The 20,858-nt window shown below is 44.4% G+C and overlaps 1 protein-coding gene across 2 annotated transcripts in view; it reads right to left on the bottom strand.

The window, feature by feature from the left end:
• Nucleotides 1-20,346, bottom strand: part of PRPF18 (pre-mRNA processing factor 18) — a 49,402-nt gene extending 29,056 nt beyond the window's left edge. The window contains exons 1-4 of one of the 2 annotated variants that reach the window (XM_088468775.1): nucleotides 20,168-20,346; nucleotides 18,722-18,799; nucleotides 18,593-18,619; nucleotides 2,311-2,418 (exon numbers count right to left, since the gene is read on the bottom strand). In XM_088468775.1, the coding sequence (XP_088324901.1) occupies nucleotides 2,311-2,418; nucleotides 18,593-18,619; nucleotides 18,722-18,799; nucleotides 20,168-20,233 (279 nt within the window). In that variant the 5' untranslated portion in view covers nucleotides 20,234-20,346. The remainder of the gene's footprint in view (nucleotides 1-2,310; nucleotides 2,419-18,592; nucleotides 18,620-18,721; nucleotides 18,800-20,167) is intronic. The other variant, XM_088468776.1, reaches the window with a different exon arrangement.
• Between the last annotated feature and the right edge of the window lie 512 nt (nucleotides 20,347-20,858).

Here is a 20,858-nt window from a genome sequence, read left to right as displayed (position 1 = left end):
CAGATATTTATTCCTTATACTGCCTGATCCATAGCACTAGAAATGCTGGATCCTTCCACCTGTAATGTTATTGGAACATAAATATCATATAAATGAGGCAATGTAGATTAAAAAGTTTATCTGCTGCCATTTAAGTACTTTATAGATGTCTGCAGGTAAAGGGAGTTGCAATGCTAATCTAATGCAATCAAGTCAATATTCTTGAACAGTAAGATTGTATAATAAGTGATGGGAGTTGGCTGTAAAACGTGTGAACTAGTGTTCATTCCAGCACCCTGCACCTGTCACAATCCTCTTTCCCGCCTGGGGTGTTGCTCTCTGCCCTGGTGCTTCCAGCACACACTGGTCTGTATCTCCACAGTTTGTTGCATTAGCTAAGTGTGCTAGAAGCACCAGAGCAGAGGGCGACACCACAGGCCGAAAATAGTAACTGCACGGATTGCAACAGGTTCAGGGTGCTAGAATGAACACTATGTGAACATAGAGATGTGCCTGCATAATTGTGGTGTGCAATCTTAAATACAATACAAAGATGTGTGCAGTTCAAATCTTCCTGCAAAAGGACCATACTTTGTACTTATGCAGGCGCAGAAGTCATGCTTTATATGTATTGTACTTGAAGATACGTGTAAATCCCAAATGCCAACACATATCAAGGGTGTAGCCGAAGTGCATGTTCACTCCCTTACCATACTGCACTTGCATAAGAGTAATCATGAGTCTAACAAATTCAGCTGAAGATACTGCCATCGGTCGTGTGCATGCACAGTGACACATGCATTTGTTTATGCTGCTTAAATGCACTTTAACATAACTCTAAATCAGGCGCATAGCCTCAAGATATATTTACTATTTAATAAAATTGTGGATGAATTTGCAATCCAGATGCAATGTAACTTGCCAGAGCATAATATGAGGCCAAGTGAGCGGGAATGGACAAAAGTAAAATAGTGAGTGTTGATAACTGTATCCAAAAGTTCTGGTTACATGTTTTGGGAACTCCTCTTCAACAGGCTCTACTGAACACCCTATTCCTCTCTGTGCCAAGCTATCTACCATTTCCAGTGTAATGCTGCAATTCAGGGAACTGGCCTGAATCTCTTAGGAGCTACAGCTGACTAGCAACCTTACTGAAGCAAAGCTTATTTGCACTGTACATTGCTGTTTAAGAAACTAGTACACTAAAGATAACCGCAACTGGACCAAACTGATAATTCCTGTAATAAATATTTTCTAAATAACAGTTCCCCACCTTACACAAGCACAAATCAAGATCCTACCAAGCTATTTATTTGTGACAAGTGTGATTATTCCTGTCGTCATTATACATACACTTTTTATTTTTTAAGAAATAAGATTAAAAGTCTGATTAAAACAGTATATATTTTCAAATGCACAAAAAAAGGAAACTGATAATATCACCAGCACTTCTCTATGGACACATGTGTAGGGTCCTGGTTTGTCTTCATAAACGGTAGATCTAATCACTTAGCTGCACATCAGGTGTTTGCTCCCATTTCAATTAATGGTATTAGAGTAAAAAAAAAACTAAAAAAAAAAATGAATATATAGCAGAATAAGCATATATGTCTATAGAGAAGCACTGGTGATATCAATATCCGATTTTTGTGCATTTTAGACTACTGGTGGAGGGATTGGGAACACCTCTGTTGGTTATTGGCACACCTAGCAGATTGATTTTTTTGTGCACTTGGTATGTAACAGTTGATTTTGGTTATTCTTAGTATATATTTTCAGATGCTTGCTTCTCTGCATAAGAACCACACAAAGTTACTTGAGGCTCAAAATAAAGTATTAATCCAAATATTTAAACTACACAGAAAAATCAGACAGAGGAAAATGGGCTAGTAGCACATTTTGTTCATGGTAGGAAGGAAATGCCCATTACTGTATTTCCTATACAGATATGTGACTCTCAAGGCAAGAATCCTTTAAGCTCCGTACACAAGGAGCAATCAGACAGATCAGACAATGATAAAGATATCGTTGTCTGATCGTCTTGCTTGTGCTGGATGTTCGATATCGAACATCCAGCACATGCACCAACCCCCAAACAACTATAACTATAGTAACCAGGCTAACCTGATCGATAACGACCTAGTTGGCCTGCATGCACGGGCGATGGTCGATATCGACCATCCATGCCCACGCATCGACTGTCGTTTGGGGGTTGGAAGGGCACAAAAACAGGACAATGTGAACGATAACGATATGAACGATATAGTTCATATCATCCTGTTTAATCGTACCGTCTGTACGCACCATTAGACTGTAGATCAGAAAGCTCACCTCCTGCCTGGAAAGAGTCATAGGCAATTTCTCTTCTGCCAGCTCCAACTCTAACACAGGGTTGCTTGATGATGATGAAGGCTCCTCTTCCTCTTCTGGCTTCTGCACCTAGTTGTACAAGAAGCACTTATATAAAAAAAAAAGAGTACATACAAAAGGAAACCCATGCTTTTTTCTTATACAACAAAACAAACTGTTCAGACGAATAAACACATCTTACGCCAGACATGAAAAACTTTGTACAGTATATATCATGTATATGTGAATTTGAAGTCAAAATCAATGTAAGAAGGTACCGATATCGAATTGTGCTCCTCCCAAGATAAACATCTTTGGAATATAAGTTAGAATAAAACATTAAAAAACTATTGCTTCTTCGCACAAGACATCCAACACAAAAGGCCATAGGTTCTCAAATGCAGTCCTCAGGACTCCAAACAGCGCATGTTTTCCAGGTCTCCTCACAGAATCACAAGTGAAATAATTATCTCTACCTGTGGCTCTTTTTTAAACAGGTCAGTGAGTAATCTCTCCACCTGTGCACCTGCTGCGTGACCTGGAAAACGGAAACTGTGTAGGGTCCTGTGGACAGAGGACCTGATTCAGACCTGCTCAATAGTAAGCGGCCACTCACTGCAGACTATGTTCGCTAAGGTGTGCATGCGTGTAGTTCGCAGTGCGCGTGCGCAAACTAGTACGAGTGATCGGAATGTGCTCGCTCGCCCTGCAAAGACAGCCCAGTGGAATGAGTGACAGGAGAGGCCGTTTGTGGGTGGCAACAGGGGCAGGCCAGTAGTAACGGGGGAGTTGAGAAGTGGACGCAGGCGTGCCAGTGTTTTCACACCGTATCTGGGGCGTGCCTAATTAACAGGCAGTGTCATAATACACGTCACCAGGTTGAAAAATACACTGAAGTGCTTGCGGTAGGGTACAGTCAACTGCAAGCACTGCGGTTAGATCTGATGGATCCTGATGTACCGATGGTTGTATATACTTCCAGATGACGTACGCAGCTAAAGACAGGCTGGTGGGCATCTGTAAACACAAAGTGATGACATACTGGGCGTGCTTATGCCTTGCCGTGTGAGCGGCTGCCTTGACGTCACTTAGCTGAAATGCGAGCGGTTCTGAATAAGGTCCAGAGAACCACTGCAAAAGGCCATATGTAATAGTCTGCGGGATGCAGGCACTGGCCAGTATTATTACAGCGGCAATAATTTAAAAAGACAAAACTAGGTTGGTTTTGCCTGTTACACAATTGCAGCTCTTTAAATAATGGTTAACCCACCGAAATCTTGCAGGTTATTACATAAGGTACAATGTAAAGAATAAATGTACAGCCAAACAGATTGTAGGGGTGTGACAAATGATGAACTTTATCATCATTACAATAATGCTCTAGTATTGATTTAAAAATAAAAAAGCAACAAAACTAATGTCACACAATTTGTTTAAGAAGATTTAATTTTTGAAGACTCCTTGGAGTGTCTTAGAGCTACAGCACAAAATAGGTTACTTCTCACAGGAACATTTGTGCAAAATATATTTACTCTTCGTAGTTAGTCAAAATTATAGGTATGTCATTAGAAATGTAATAAAAGCCAACAGAATATAGGATTCTAAATACAAAAACACAACATGATTAATGCAAATTAAAAAAACATATTGTTAAAATGGTCAGTTACAGTAGTTCATATCCCATTGTTAGTAATTATGCAAAGCAGTGTAAATGACTGAATGTATATAACCCCATAAAAGTTGTCTCACCACTCACTGTGAACAAAGATATATAAAGAATGTTCTCTCCTCTCAAACCACAGATCCACTTAATTTGTTATTTAACGTTTAACCACTTGTGTGTAATCTGACATGGTTGCAAATAATGCGACCAGTCAGAACCACCCACTGGGTGGCTGACAAAGTATAATCTTACAGCAACCGCCAATGGCAGGGGGACCTCCCGGCCCCTCTGCATTCCTGCACCCTCCCCAAGAGTCTGCCGTGCTGCTAATCGGGCAGCACCTCCTTGCAAAGAGAAGCAGGTGCCGGGGAAATATAAATGAACAGCCCTCAGACCATCCCAGCGTATACCTGGCGGAAGCTCAGCTGCTGGGGAAATGCAAAGTCGCGATGGTCCGATCATTGATAGTCCGATATATTGATGACCAATATGTTAAAAATCTATATTAAATGTTATGGGTTTCAAAAAGTGTTTTTTTTTCTTTTAGAAAATTATGTTGGACACGTTTTAAATAGATGTTCTTGACCTAATTCAATCATAAAAAAATAAAAATAAAATCAACAATTTGGAGGGGTTTTGGAAAAAATATTAAAAAGTTAAGTGGTTAAAAAAGCACATATTAAAGCTACTTAGGGGGGTATTTATTAAAGCTGGGAGAGAGATAAAATTGTAAAAAAATAACAAATCAGCTGCTTACTATCTTTTTAAAACCAGCCTGCAAAATGTAAACTGGAAGCTGATTGGTTAGTACTTTATCTCTCACAATTTTATCTCTGTCCCAGCTTTGATAAATACCCCCTTAGGACACTATGCACAATGTAAAGAAAAAAGGCGAGTGGGCATATCCATAACACATTATCCACTGAAAAGCTGAACAAGGAACTCTAAAACCACTCCTTTGTTAACTTACTAAACTTTCATCTCCAATGCAAGAATTGTCAATGTTGAAGCATTCTTGAAATTACATTTTCTGCAAAAGAGGTTACATTAGTTTTCTAGAAGTCATTTTTATTATTTTTCATTTTCCCACTCACTCACCTTCAAAATAAGGGCCGTACAACATAATGAATTCAATGGCCCTGTGTCTTGTCCTCAAAAGTTATAAATGTAACAATTTTATAGATAAATAGGAATTGATGTTTGAAAATAATATTACAATATATATATATATATATATATATATATAATTATATATATACATATACATATACACACACACAGTCATGTGCATAAATATTGGGATATTGACAGAATTTTCATAGTTTTGGTCTCTATTCACCACCACATTGGCTTTGAAATGAAACAAACAAGATGTGCTTTAACTGCACACTTTCAGATTTAATTTGAGGGTAATTACATCCAAATAAGGTGAACGGTGTAGGAATTACAATGGTTTCTATATGTGCCTCCCACTTTTTAAGGGGCCAAAAGTAATTGGACAAACTAAACAATCCTAAATCTAACTTTCACTTTTTAATACTTTGTTGCAAATCCTTTGCAGACAATTACAGCCTGAAGTCTGGAAAGCATAGACATCACCAGACGCTGGGTTTCATCCCTGGTGATGCTCTGCCAGGCCTCTACTGCAAATGTCTTCAGTTCCTGCTTGTTCTTGGGGCATTTTCCCTTCAGTTTTGTCTTCATCAAGTGAAATGCATGCTCAATCGGATTCAGGTCAGGGGATTGACTTGGCCATTGCATAACATTCCACTTTTTAGCCTTAAAAACTCATTGGTTGCTTTTGCAGTATGCTTCGGGTCATTGTCCATCTGCACTGTGAAGCACCGTCCAATGAGTTCTGAAGCATTTGACTGAATATGAGCATATAATATTGCCCGAAACACTTCAGAATTCATTCTGCTGCTTTTGTCAGCAGTCACATCATCAATAAATGGAACCAGTTCTATTGGCAGTCATACATGCCCACGCCATGACACTACCACCACCATGCTTCACTGATGAGGTGGTATGTTTTGGATCATGAGCAGTTCCTTTCCTTCTCCATACTCTTCTCTTCCCATCACTCTGGTACAAGTTGATCTTTGTCTCATCTGTCCATAGGATGTTGTTCCAGAACTGTAATGGCTTTTTTAGATGTTGTTTGGCAAACTTTAATCTGGTCTTCCTGTTTTTGAGGCTCATCAATGGTTTACATCTTGTGGTTGAACCATCTATATTCATTCTTGTGAAGTCTTCTCTTGATTGTTGACTTTGACACATATACACCTACCTCCTGGAGAGTGTTCTTGATTTGGCCAACTGTTGTGAAGGGGGTTTTTCTTCACCAGGGAAATAATTCTTCTGTCATCCACCAGTTGTTTTCCGTGGTCTTCCGGGTCTTTTGGTGTTGCCGAGCCCTCCGATGCGTTCTTTCTTTTTAAGAATGTTCCAAACAGTTGATTTGGCCAAACCTAATGTTTTTGTTTTGATTTTTCAGCCAAATGATGGCTTGCTTCACTGATAGTGACAGCTCTTTGGATCTCATATTGAGAGTCGACAGCAACTGATTCCAAATGTCACACCTAGAATCAAGTCCAGACCTTTTACCTGCTTAATTGATAATGAAATAACGAGGGAATAGCCCACACCTGTCCATGAAATGGCTTTTGAGTCGATAGTCCCATTACTTTTGGCCCCTTAAAAAGTGGGAGGCACATATAGAAACCGTTGTAATTCCTACATCGTTCACCTGATTTGGATGTAATTACCCTCAAATTAAATCTGAAAGTCTCCAGTTAAAGCACATCTTGTATGTTTCATTTCAAAGCCATTGTGGTGGTGAATGGAGGCCAAAATATGGAAATTCTGTCAATGTCCCAATATTTATGCACCTGACTCTGTGTGTGTGTGTGTGTGTGTGTGTGTGTGTGTGTGTGTGTGTGTGTGTGTGTGTGTGTGTGTGTGTGTGTGATATACACACATATATATATATATATATATATATATACACACACACACACTATAATCCTTGGCCTTTCATATAAATACACATTGGTATTGTGTGATACTGATTTAACTGCAGGCTGCATATCTAATTGTACAATGTTTTGTAGTTCAAATAAAAAATGCAGGGAGGTAGCATTTCTTTCACAGTTTGATAGTTAACAACTGTCCCTAATTTCAACTGACAATTCCAAATTTTAAATGATTTTTCCCATCATTCAGTATTGACCAAATATACAATATAATTTACATTATTGATCTATTGTTCATTTATTGGATTTATAATTTAATATTTACCACATAAAAATACTGTACAGACTAACATTAAAATCATATTCAGTTAATATGGTTATAATACAGGCTGTAGTGAACCAATGTTAACAAGATAGAAAGTATAGGTTGCGCTGACCTGTATCTGTACAAAAATCAAGAGTGTAGAAAAATTGTTGATTTTATTTGCTTTGTGTCTATGTTTTGTAGGAATAAATGTTTATAATTTTGTACTCGCGTAACTCCTTTTTATACAGATACAGGTCAGCGCAATCTATACTTTCTATCTAGTTTATATCTAGTTTATATTTCAGCAGAGGGTGACACAGAAACCCTTATTAGGTGTGCTGCGGACCTGTTTATTAATTGGTTGCACTTATTGATTTATTACATGCTTAACAAATAAGCCCCTGGCCACAGCTGGCACTGATTAAAACCATTAGTTAATTCTGTAGTGAACCAATGTTAGATACAGAATAGTGTGCGATGCTCAGCAGTAAAGTGTCCCAGGAAATTATTTGAAAATGTTGGCAACTATGGTGATTTTGTGCACTGATTTCTGGTGTCCTGAGATCATACCATTATACTAACTACACCTATACAAGACCAAAGCCGGGTACACACTGGTCCAGGTGTGTACACTGCGATGTCTGATGCGGCGGGTGTTTACATGTTAAAAGTCGATTGCTCCGCTATGTTTACAATGGGTGCGAGCAGTACCCTGAACAGACACCTTGCATTGTGCAGAGGTCAGTGACGACTCATGGCTATGTACTAAATGCTGAGTCAGTTACCTGGAACACCAACAGCTGGATGGGTCAGTTGTTAGTCTGACTAGCAAAGATGTCACCGAAAAGACATAACAGCTGCACTAAAGGCCCCTACACACTATACGATATTGCTGAAGATTCCGACGCATCGGAGTGATTATTCTCAATATCGTGCAGTGTGTATGCTCTACATCGTGTAGTGCTTGCTCCCGTGGGGTCGTCAGCAGCATCACCTGATCTTTTGTACATGCAGGAAGATCAGGCGAGGTGGTTGACGATCCCATGCAGGTATATGCACTGGGGGCCGGCATATCTGGCGATCGGGCACCGGACCGCCCGTGTGTACGGACCGCCCGATATGATGGCCCCTCGGTGCTGGGATCGTGGGTCGCATCGCTGGGTACACAATTGTTTAGTGTGTACCCAGCTTCAGTTTTAAGCTGATAAAGAGAAGAATGGCAACAGAGCAGCAGCACCTGGACATTAAATTGATTTAAAATTGTTTTTAAATAGTTGTGTATTCTGCAGAATAAAAGTACTGTATGTTCAGTGTATGACATATTTATGCTCCATATACATGAATAGCAATATTGCTCTGTTCTAGGACTGTAGTTTACTTCATCAATAATTGTGCTGGCCAAAGGCAACCTAAAGGTGCAGTGTTTAGGAAGATTTAGAGTTTATTGTGGTGCAGTATTTATGGACATGGACAAATTCAATGATTCTGGTGGATGTTTCTTTTTTCAGCTTTTTTGCCGCCATTTCACAGGGTGCAACATGTACGTAAGAAAATACAGTCATTTAATTACTCTTTTCTGAAAACAAATTGCAATGCATTTGGAAACACTGGATCATGAGCAGTAAAATACAGATAGAAGAACAAAAATAAAATACCTAAGTGGAACAATTACAGATGCGTCCTCGCTCGTCTTTGCTGCAGTCATGCCAAACAGCCCTTCCTGGCGCTCCTGGTCCCGTTAGACTGATAGTGCCAGGTGTCTTTTTTTTTTTTTTGCCAAAAGTGTGTCTGATTTGCAATGTGATGTGACTAGGATGCACCAGGAGACTGTGCTGATTAATGTGACACTTGTATATCTGTGTGCAACTGAGTCTCTCAATCAGCATTTGAAGTGCTACGATGCAACGGCAGCAGCTATTTTCCGCGCCAAGTTCCGTTTTCAATCTTACATAGATATACAAGCGTCACATATCAAATTAACCGGCACAGCCTCCTGATGCATACTAGTCACATCGCATTACAATTGCATGTTCGGCAAAAAAACAACCTGACACATGAGATGTCAGATTACAATTTATGCAGCTTTGGGCATTTCCAAGACGTCGCAGTACGGTGATGCCATCTACCATTACCTTTACCTACTGCTAGCCTATTACTTTTGGCACTTCAGTGTATATGGTTTCTAGATTGGGGCTTTATAGATCTATCAGATTTAATAAAAATCAAGGTGAACATGCATCATTCATCAACTCGCTTCTCTAAAAGCTCCTAACAGTCATACAAAGTAAAAGGATAATAAATAAGAAAGAGATATCTTGACTTAAATAGTGTGTTTTTACACAGTTCAAGATATAAAAATATGAGATATGGTAAGAACTTACCCTTGTTATCTCTATTTCTACGAAGTCCATAGGGTTCCACAGGATACCTTGGGGTATAGGTGTGACGTCAGTCGCAGGGCACCAAAGAGTTAAGCTTTCAGCCTCCCAGGATGCACTAGGTCCCCCTCCTATACCCCGCCCCCGAGCCAAGGCACCTCAGTTAGTTACCAAGCCATAGGCCGGAGGAGGAGAAGGAAGAGAGAGAACAAAGATCTGGACACATACAAGAATCACATTCTCACCAGAGGGAGACGGAAAACCGGTGACCAGAGCAAAGCCCATCTGCAGCACAGGTGCGACAGGGCGGGAGTCCTGTGGAACCCTATGGACTTCGTAGAAATAGAGATAACAAGGGTAAGTTCTTACCATATCTCATATTTTCTACTTCAGGGTCCATAGGGTATCCACAGGATACCTTGGGGATGTCCCAAAGCAGTATCCTTTAAGGGTGGGGACGCTCCTGTGCAGAAAGGAGAATCCGCCGCCCGAAGGAAGCATCCTGAGAGGCGAAGGTGTCAAACCTGTAATACCTCACGAAGGTATGGACAGAAGACCACGTAGCAGCCTTGCAGATCTGAACTGCCGAGGCACCACGTCGAGCTGCCCACGAAGGACCCACAGACCTAGTGGAATGAGCCTTCAGAGAAGGAGGGACCGGTAGGCCTTCATGAAGATAAGCTTCAGAAATAGCCATACGGATCCAGGCTGCCAAAGTTTGCTTTGAAGCAGGCCAACCCTTTTTACGGAAGCCAAAGAGGACAAACAAAGCGTCCGACTTCCTAAACGAAGAAGTGCGGTCAACATAAGTCCTTAAGGCCCGCACAACATCCAAAGAGGCCTCACCCACGGAAAGACCCGGTGAGTTAAAGGCCGGAACAACTATTTCCTCGTTAATATGAAACTGGGAAACAACTTTGGGAAGAAACTCGGGCCGAGTGCGGAGCACTGCCCTGTTCCCATAAAAAACAAAGAAAGGGGGTCTACAAGAAAGAGCCCCTAACTCAGAAACACGTCTGGCCGAAGCAATGGCCAGAAGGAAAACAGTCTTAGCTGTTAGCCATTTAAGATCCACTGAGCCCAGTGGTTCAAACGGCGGTCCTTGGAGAGCCCTCAGGACCACAGCCAAATCCCAAGGCGCCACAGGTGGAACAAAGGGCGGCTGAATGCGGAGAACACCCTGCATAAAGGTGCGCACATCCGGGATTGTAGCAATCCTACGGTGAAACCAGACAGATAGGGCCGAAACCTGTACCTTCAAAGAAGCAAGGCGAAGCCCATGATCTAGTCCCGCTTGCAGGAAGGCGAGAATCCGAGACAGACGAAACTCCCGCGGTGCATAACCTCTCGGTCGACACCACTGGAAGAACGTATGCCACACGCGATGGTATATCCTCGCGGAAGACGGTTTCCGAGCTCGTAACATGGTACGCACCACAGAGCTGGAAAACCCCCGGGACCTCAGCATGGCCGTCTCAACAGCCACGCCGTCAAAGACAGCCGAGTTAGGTCCGGGTGAAGGCAAGGACCCTGAGACAGAAGGTCCGGTCGTAGCGGCAACCGCAGAGGAATGTCCACGGACAGACCCTGAAGGTCTGAGAACCAGTGCCGTCTGGGCCACGCGGGAGCTATCAACAGGAGCGTCCCTCCTTCCTGTTTGAATTTCCGGATTACCCGTGGAAGAAGGGAGACCGGAGGGAACAGGTATGCGAACCGGAACGTCCACCGGACGGACAGAGCATCCACCAGAGACGCCCCTTCGTCTCTTGTGCGAGACCCGTACACCGGCAACTTGTTGTTGTGCCGGGACGCCATGAGGTCGATTTCTGGAAGACCCCACCTGTCCACCAGTAGTTGAAAAACGTCCGGGTGCAGGGACCATTCCCCCGGATGAACGTCCTGGCGACTTAGAAAGTCCGCCTCCCAATTGAGCACTCCCGGGATGAAAACCGCTGATATGGCCGGAAGATTGCGCTCCGCCCAAACCAGGATCCGAGAGACCTCTACAAGAGCCGCCCGACTGCGAGTTCCTCCTTGCCTGTTTATGTAGGCCACGGTGGTAGCGTTGTCCGACTGGACCTGCACCGGGCGACCCTGGAGAAACCGCTGTGCCTGCTGGAGAGCATTGAAGACCGCACAGAGTTCCAAGATATTTATTGGAAGCTCCGCTTCTGTCGGCGTCCACCTGCCCTGGAACAAGTGTGGACCCGAAACTGCTCCCCAGCCCCGAAGACTGGCGTCCGTTGTCAACAGGACCCAATTTGGAACCCAGAACGGACGTCCCTTGTTGAGGTGGGTCGTCTGTAACCACCACGTAAGGGACAGGCGAACCTCCTGGGTGAGCACAATCGTCTGGGACTTCAGAGACTGAGTCAGCCCGTTCCACTTGGACAGGATCAGGTGCTGCAGAGGTCTGGAGTGAAACTGGGCGTATTCCACCATGTCGAACACCGACACCATGGAGCCCAGTAACCTCATCGCCGAGTGTAAGGACACCCGGCGGCTGTGCAGACAACTGCGCACCCTTGACTGTAAAGCAGAGATCTTGTCCTCCGTCACGAAGATCCTTTGCTGTCCCGAGTCCAATAAGGCTCCAAGATGCAGAATCCTCCGAGACGGGATTAGAGTGGACTTCTGCCAGTTGATTAGCCAGCCGTGCCGTTGCAGCAGTGCAATGGTCAGGTCCAAGTGGCGTAACAGGAGCTCTGGAGATCCTGCCACCAATAACAGGTCGTCCAAATACGGCAACATGCGGACTCCCTGCAGCCGCAGAGAAGCCGCCATGACCGCCATCACCTTGGTGAAAACACGTGGTGCTGTTGCCAGGCCAAAAGGTAACGCCCGAAACTGGAAGTGGTCGCTGCTGATTGCAAACCTGAGGAACTGTTGATGGCGCCAAAGAATAGGGACATGCAGGTAAGCGTCCTGTATGTCCAATGACACCAAGTAGTCCCCAGGTTCCAGCGCCAGAATGATGGACCGTAGGGTCTCCATCCGAAGCTTCGGGACCCGCAAAGACTTGTTGAGTGCTTTGAGGTTGAGAATCGGACGATATGACCCATTGGGTTTCTGTACCAAAAATAGATTTGAATAGAAACCCTGGCCCCTCTGGGAGAATGGAACCGCCACTATAACTCCAGCCTGGAGCATAGTGTGCAATACCTTCCGCAGCTCCGTAGCCTTGTTCCGGTCTGATGGGAGACCCGTGGTGAAGAAGCGAGCCGGGGGTCTGTGCCGGAAGGAGAGGGCGTATCCGTGGGAAACCACCTCCAGAACCCAAGTGTCTGTCGTAGTAGTCGACCAACACTGGGCGAACTGTAGCAGGCGGCCTCCCACCCTGGGATCCCCCAAAGGGAGGCCCGGACCGTCAGGCCGCAGGCTTGCCATCTGGCTTGGGGGCCGGACGTCTGGTACTCCATGCCTGCTTCCGGGGCTTGACCGATTTCTTAGGGCCAGCCTGTCGAGGAAACGACTGTGGTTTGGGCCTGCCCTGGGCCCTAGATGACCGAAAGGACGATGGTCCCGAACCAGAAGGAGCAGCGGCCGACGGGAGACAGGCAGATTTGGCTGCCGCCAGCGTGGCCACAATCTTATCCAGATCCGGACCGAAGAGAACTTCTCCGGTAAACGGCAACGCTTCCAGACCTTTCTTGGAATCTGCGTCCGCCTTCCAGGATCGCAGCCACAAGGTGCGACGAGCAGCTACCGCTGCTGAAGAAATTCTAGACACCAGAGTACTAATGTCTAGAGCCGCCTCGTTGATGTAGGTGGCCGAATCACGGAGATTGCCAATCAACTCCGCCTGATCGGCCGGACAGTCGGATTCAAAAGAAGCCTCTAATGAATCCGCCCAGCGCTCCATCGCTCTGGCAACCCAGCAAATGGCCATAGCCGGCCGTGCTGCCCCCCCTGCAAGGGAATAAGCGGACTTCAGGCAGATTTCTACCTTGCGGTCCGTAGCATCCTTAAGGGAGGACATGGATGGCATCGGCAATGTGGCACTACGGACAAGACGGGTCACGTGAGAATCCACCTGTGGAGGGGATTCCCACTTCGCAAAATAATTATCCGCGAACGGATAAGCCACCGCCAGGCGTCTCTGCGGCTGGTATCTTTTGCCAGGTTGTTTCCACGCCTCCTCTAAATGGTCCACCAACTGACCCGAAAGAGGAAAGACTGTGGCATCGCCCTTCACATCTTTGAAAAAGGCATACTTAGATTTAGCCGCTGGGGGAACTTCGTCCTCAATCACCAAGGCTGTGCGGACCGCCCGAATAAGTCCAGGAATATATACTTTGGACTTAGCATCAGCGTCCTTAGTATGGAGAGGTTCCTGATCGTAAGGATCTAGAATCTCCCCATCATCAGACGTCCCTTCGTCATCCTCATAAGGAGCGGACAGAGACGCCACCGGCCATTTATGAGACCGCATCACAGACTCCCCTTGCAACACATCCGACAAGTGCTGTACAGAACTCGTCAGGGAGTTAACCCACGCTGGCTCCTGAGAACCCGGGAGCGGGGAAATAGGGAGACTGTGGGGTACCACCAATTGTCGTGGGAACCCCTGCATGGGTGACGACACCACAGACTGCTGGGACAAACCCATCGGAGTAAACGCGGGCTGCGGAGCTAACTGGCCCACTAAAGCTGTTAACGCCTGAGCGAAACAAGCCCAGGGCGGCTCCTGTACCGGTGCTGTAACCGTAATAGGCCGCGCCATGGACAAACACTGCCGGCAAAGGCCCTCCGCGCTACCCTCCCCCTCCGCTAACGGTACTTTGCACGTGGTACACTGTAGCCGGAGGGGAAAATCACTTTCAGACATGATGGCACCACGTATGTGACCTCTCTCACCAATTAAGTATTAAATAGGCGAGAGACCACCCTGCAGCACCGCACCGCAAGGGCTTTAGCAGAAAGAACAGGGACAGTAATAAAGCTGACAGTTTAGAGAGAAAAGATTACAGGCAGCAGCGCTAGCACAGTCACATACAATGCAGAAAAATAACAATTCCTGCACTAACAGCGCTGATCACTCAACTACACAGACACAGGGCCTGGTAGGACACAGCGCTGCATACACAGACCTGAGCCACAGCGGAGGAGAGGTATGCGGGGGGACCCAGACCACGATGCTTCCTTCCAGCGCTTCCAGCAGCGTTCACCATGCGTTCTGGAGAAGATGGCCGCCGAGGAGCAGAGAGGAGGCTGGCCTGGGGGAGGAGCGCTGCCACAGGACCAGTCGGCAGCATGCAGAGAGGGCTGTGTGCAGCGGGGGAGGCGCCGGCTGTGAGACAGGGAAGGCGCGCTCCCCTGGCATGCATTTAACCCCTGGGACGCCGCAGCGCTACCGCTCTGCTGCGGTCCGCTGTCCCAGGGGGTAGTGGAAGCGCAGGTTGGTCGCCTGGCTCCACGCTGCAGCCAGTCCCCAGGGAGCCCCCTGCCTGGGGACTTAGGACCATGTGATCAGCGGGGACCCACCGCGGGACCCCGCTGCTTACCTCTGTCCCCCTTGAATCCGGCCATGGTCCGGAGCATCTGGGGTCACCGCTAGCTGTGACCCCAGACGCCCACCAGCATCCCCGGATCAGTACCGGCGTTCTGGTACCGGCGGGGTGTAGGGAAGACAGCATGGACGTCAGGACTGACTGTCCATGCTGTTCATCCAGTTGTGCAGCCACAGCTGCATGAAGAATAAGCTTCAGGGGCTCTTCTAGCCCCCACTCCAACAGGTGCACCCGACTCCGGCCGGGCACCAAACTAAACTGAGGTGCCTTGGCTCGGGGGCGGGGTATAGGAGGGGGACCTAGTGCATCCTGGGAGGCTGAAAGCTTAACTCTTTGGTGCCCTGCGACTGACGTCACACCTATACCCCAAGGTATCCTGTGGATACCCTATGGACCCTGAAGTAGAAAAGGGGATTTGCCATATCTGCCTTCTATTCCTTTCTCACGAGCTTTATGGAAATATACAGTGTATTAAAGGTCTAAATCTGAGATCGGAGTAAAACAAGAAAAAGTAAGTAACTTTGTACCATGGCTAAACCATGCTCCACTGAGAAGTGTGCATCCTAACTGATCTCTAAATTGCAGTGTAAAAATAAAGCTGTCCAGCATTGGTGGGCTACATGCAAAAGCAGTTTGTATTTACCCTGCATGCAAAAATATATGTATTTGCACCCCTAGCATTGCAACATGCTTTGTAGTATATTAAAGTAACTTTTTTCTTTTTTGCTTTGCTCTAAACTCAGAATCAAGTCTGGAGAGGGCTTGTTGATATCTTCAATGTTTCTGTTGATAAACTCATGAGCCATTATTCATGAAAACTTGGAGTTAAAATTGTGAGCGATAAAGAACCAACCAATCTGTTCCTGTCATTTTACAGGCTGTGTTTGAAAAATGGCAGTTAGGAGCTGAATGGTTGGTACTATATCTCTCACAATTTTATCTCTCTCCAAGCTTTCATAAATACCTCCCTAAGTGAGCACACTCGCAACAGAGGAGGCACTTGGTGGAAGGTTCACGTTATTTTGTGGCACTACATCGCTGTTTGGAAAGGATTACAGTTGTATGAATGATCACCAATACTACTGTCTGGTTAGAGACAGTGAGAGGAAGCGCATGACACACAATCATTAGGATTTCAAATTAGTTTTACTTATGTCACTATGTATAGAGAACTATTGCACTGTCACAGGTTGATTTTTCATGCTTATGGATCAAATTTTTTTATATTTTACACTGAGGAAATGATTGTATTTATTTTGATACATATTATGATTCTGATAACTATTCTGTTATGTACAGTCTGTTTTAAGAGGCAATGGCCATAGTTTACATTAATTTGGTTAAATTGAATACAGTAGGTAGGTGTGGTGGCACTCAATGTGAAGAGTGCAGAAGTGAAGAAATTTTATTAAAGATATCTAAAAGGAGAACCAGTATATGGAAAATAAAACTGACATAGCAATACATAGCTATACCAGGTTCGACAAATCCCGAAGCCAGGTCGCCATGGCTACCAGATTTTGCTGCCTGGCTACCAGATTTTGCAGTGAGAGAGGAAGCAGATCCTCATCAGCTCCAGCGGAGATCCGTGCCTATAGTATTGCGCTGTTCATATCACGCACAGGAGTGCATGTGCTGAGTGTTGCCTGCGGTGACTGCTGTGCCTGTGTCCGTCCTGCGCTGACTACTACTCTCCATCCTGGCCTGCTCTGATCCCTGCTGTCTGTCCCACTCTACGCTGATCCTCCTGTATGTTCCGGCTGTCTACTGTCTCCCATCTCCGGCTCCATAGAGCTCTCCGGTAGTAGGGTCTATGCGTGGCCAGGGATTGCGGAGCAGCTTCAGAGGGATAGTGGTGTGACCACGAGCGGAGGGGGTTTTTGTTGTACTTTCTGGCAACATTGTTCCATGTGAAATGTGGTCCGTTATTACTGGAGCGAGGAGCTGTGCAGAGCAGTGAAGGGGCCTCCATTTTACTGTGTCATTCAACTGTGACAATTTTGTGGACTAGTATAGTGTGTATAAGGGTTGCATAACAGACACAACTGTGCTCATTACTCACTCCTGTAATTTTTTTTTTTTTGGGGTAGGGGACACGGTGGTCTGGCTCCTACAATTTCATCCTGGCCCCTAGATTTTAGAAAAATTTGTCAAGCCCTGAGCTATACACAGTTTGATACATTTACTTTGTATGGGATCCAGCCATCCCGTGTCAAAGGGGCTGTTACAGTAGTCAGAAGGGGGTCATCTTCCAACCAAACTTTCCCAAATATTTAACAATAAAATCAATTTTAAGTGGATCATCATGCATATGTTGGGGTCAGTTGCCACATATCACCACTGCAGTAACTTTTTATTTTTAAATATAACCTATGCAGGTTACACAATGAAATGTATTGAGTGGTGTTAGGAGTAAAGTTATTACATTCAATGCGAATCATTAAATTAAAGTGCATCTAAGATATTACAGTAGTACTTTTGTAAAATGAATATATGCAGACTACATGGGTCACACTACTGTCTATTTATACCAAATGCTTTCTCAACAAGTAGCAATAATTTCCTGCTCAAGATGATTATCTTCTTTCTCCTGAGAAAACCTAAAGAATCCTCAAAAGAATGTATTCTGAAGAGTGTAAGAGCTTGAGGAGAAAATAATAAATGAAGAACTAAAATCCCAGCAAGATTGAATGATCGTCGTTAATGATGATATGTTTCAAGTATGCTGCCTCTCCTCTAACTCCCCTCTCTTCACTCATAAGGTTATCATCATTGTGATCCAGTTGTAAGTGTTTGAAGTTATTCTTCCCCAACTCCCACACAACCAAGTAATCATTGGTAATTAGTGTGTGTTGTTTACATCTCGTTATGGGTGGACACTCTGATCCTTTACACTGATTTAGAATATGATTTGTCAGGTGCACTGTTCAGAGTGCACCTCGAAAACACTGCAGAGTACTGAGAGCTTGTTAGAAAGCCAATGCATCAGACACTACACAGGTCACTGGCAGAGCCAGATCATGAGGGGAGGGGCACATGCCCTGGACCCCCCCATCCTTTTATTACAGCTGCAGTGTGGAGCAGGACTGCACTGCGAGTTGGAGAACAGCACAGGGAGGTGGAGTCCAAACAGGGGTGTTACATTTAGTAGGTATCTTAGTTAAATAATGAATATAAATCCACTATAGAATACACTTGATAAATTGGTGTTCAAATGTGCACTTAGTAGACAGATCCAGTGTCCAAGTAAATACCACCAGACACATCAAGCCATTACATGCTCAGCGCCTTAAGCCAAATGACAGCACGCCAGTGACAGAAGTCATTTTCAAAATGGTTTTTCTTCTAAATAACATAAAAAAAATCATCAGAAACCATTTGGAAAATGTGTCTAAGTAAAACATGCAATCCCATTCTCAGAGTATTCCTACCTTTCCTGTTGGCATCTCATTTATAGGCTAATTGTAGTGATAGTGTGAACAAAGAGAAATAGTTAGATTAGAAATGATTATATGAAAACACAAGTGAAAGTGGCAGGAAGAACAAGGAAAATATATTACCTTGCATCCACATCTTTCAAGGTAAGCTTCCTTTTCTTTTTCAGCAAGTTCACTGCGCTTAAAATACTTCTTACTTTCCTGAAACATTAAAACACATCAGTTTTAAAACATGAAACCGTGCTAGTATTGGAAAGCAAAACATAGTTATGAAATATCTGAAACCCCCATAACTTTCAGCAACATAGTTATACTTCTAATCTAAAGTAGCTAAACAGTGAAATATCTGTTACAGAGTAGTATTATAATAGAATAATTTATATACGGATTACATTCGTTGCTGATTCAAGTTTAATGTACTGATATTTAGCAAGTTTATATGGCGCTTTTCAGATAATATTTTATAACCCAGTCCATAAAGCAGAGATTACTTTACAATCGATATTTTTTACCACAGACACACAGGCGTAATGTAATCAGAAGCTAATTAACCAATGCATAGGTCTTTGGAGTGTGGGAGAAAAACTAAGCACTTACAGGAAACCTGGTTGGAATTGAATCCATTACCCTACTGCTGTAAAGCAACAATGCCTGTGCTATCTGCTATTTTTTGTCATGTGAAGAACCCTACATTAAATGATCTCAGAATTGCATTACCACCTTGGAAAAGTTTCAAAGTAGATGGTCAGCACTAACCATGAGTCGTATCATGTAGTCACTTTCCCAAGGCTCTTCTGTTTCCGACAGCCTCAGTCAAAAGCCAGAAGGATTACACCAGCGCGATGGCAGATGTTTAGCTATAATTTGGCAGTTCTATAGTTAAAGAACAGTCAGCGTCCCAGGAAACATGGCTACACATGGCAACGCTAGACTTCTGCATAGGGAGAGGGGCGACCCTAGAAAAGCAGATTCCATTGTTGTAATTCAAATTTAAATGTTTCTAGTTTCATGGTTTACGTTTTAGAGAAGCTCAGGCAACATATGGCGCTGCAGCTGTTGATTGACTACAAACTCCAGCATACCCTGATGACCACCTACTTTCCCAAAATACAGTACTGGGACTTGTGACCCACTACAGTTCGAATGGGTATTACTACAAAAACAGAAGGTACATCCCAATTCTCAAAAAAAGACAATATCTCTAAAATAACCAAAAGGAGAATAAGATATTTTACAAGTGGACAAAATACCGGTCATGCGCTTAATTTTATAACGTTAACAAAGGCTGACCCTGCTCGTGTATGCACTGTGCTGTAAGATACAATGGGGCTGATGTATGAAGCTCTGGAAAGTGATAAAGTGGAGAGTGATAAACGACCAGCCAATCAGCTCCCAATTGTCATTTTTGAAACACAGCCTGTAACATGACAGTTGGGAGCTGAGTGGCTAGTCGTTTATCACTCTCCACTTTATCACTTTCCAGAGCTTCAAACATCTGCCCCAATGTACCCTATATTATGACTGCTGGTGTACATCAGTAGTGTCAGTGGTTACAGGACACATTCTCACCCCAACCAGATCCTTCTCCTCTAGCTGCTTCCTTTTCCTCGCTATCTCCGCTTTCAGGATATCCATGCCTATAACAGAGCCGCTGCAGCCGGACAACTATCCCCCATGCCCCTGCGTGCTGTTTCCTGTTTACAGCAGAGCATCCGCCCTCACTCAACGTCACATCCGGATCCGTAAGCTGAAGAGGATTTAGACAGCAGGAAACTCCCTTACTACCCAGCTGCCTTCGCGAGTATTGTACTTCCGGCAACGCTAGGAGTCCCCTGTTGCTATGGTTCCCAAACTGCACCTCAGGCTTACACTTTCTGCGGGCGGCAGGCATCTTGTACCATATTGGGCATTCTTATAAACAATTCAAATACATTATTTTCATAGGGTTTCAGATCAGCTGTGTACGACAAAACTACAAGCTACTAAAGGAAGATATTCTTTATTCTCACTATTCTTCTAATCCATTCAGTAACCGAGCATCATTGTGTCATTTACGAATATAGTGAACCAATGAAATAGATAATACCATCTGTGAAATATCACTTTTTTTTTTAACGCTGCTTACCTGGCAACCTGACAGAATAAATCTATCTTCACCAAAAACGGTGAGTGTGATATTTTCAAGCTAGTAAAATTTAGGAAAAAATCCCATCTGATCGGAGTGGTAATAGAGAAAGCGTTTTGGACACCTATACACACT

The sequence above is a fragment of the Taudactylus pleione genome, unplaced genomic scaffold (assembly GCF_031769625.1).
Source record: "Taudactylus pleione unplaced genomic scaffold, aTauple2 ptg000086l, whole genome shotgun sequence".
In the NCBI taxonomy this organism is placed as follows: Eukaryota; Metazoa; Chordata; class Amphibia; order Anura; family Myobatrachidae; genus Taudactylus; species Taudactylus pleione.
The sequence above is the reverse complement of the archived record's forward strand: the minus strand, read 5'-3'. Positions and strand labels throughout refer to the sequence as shown.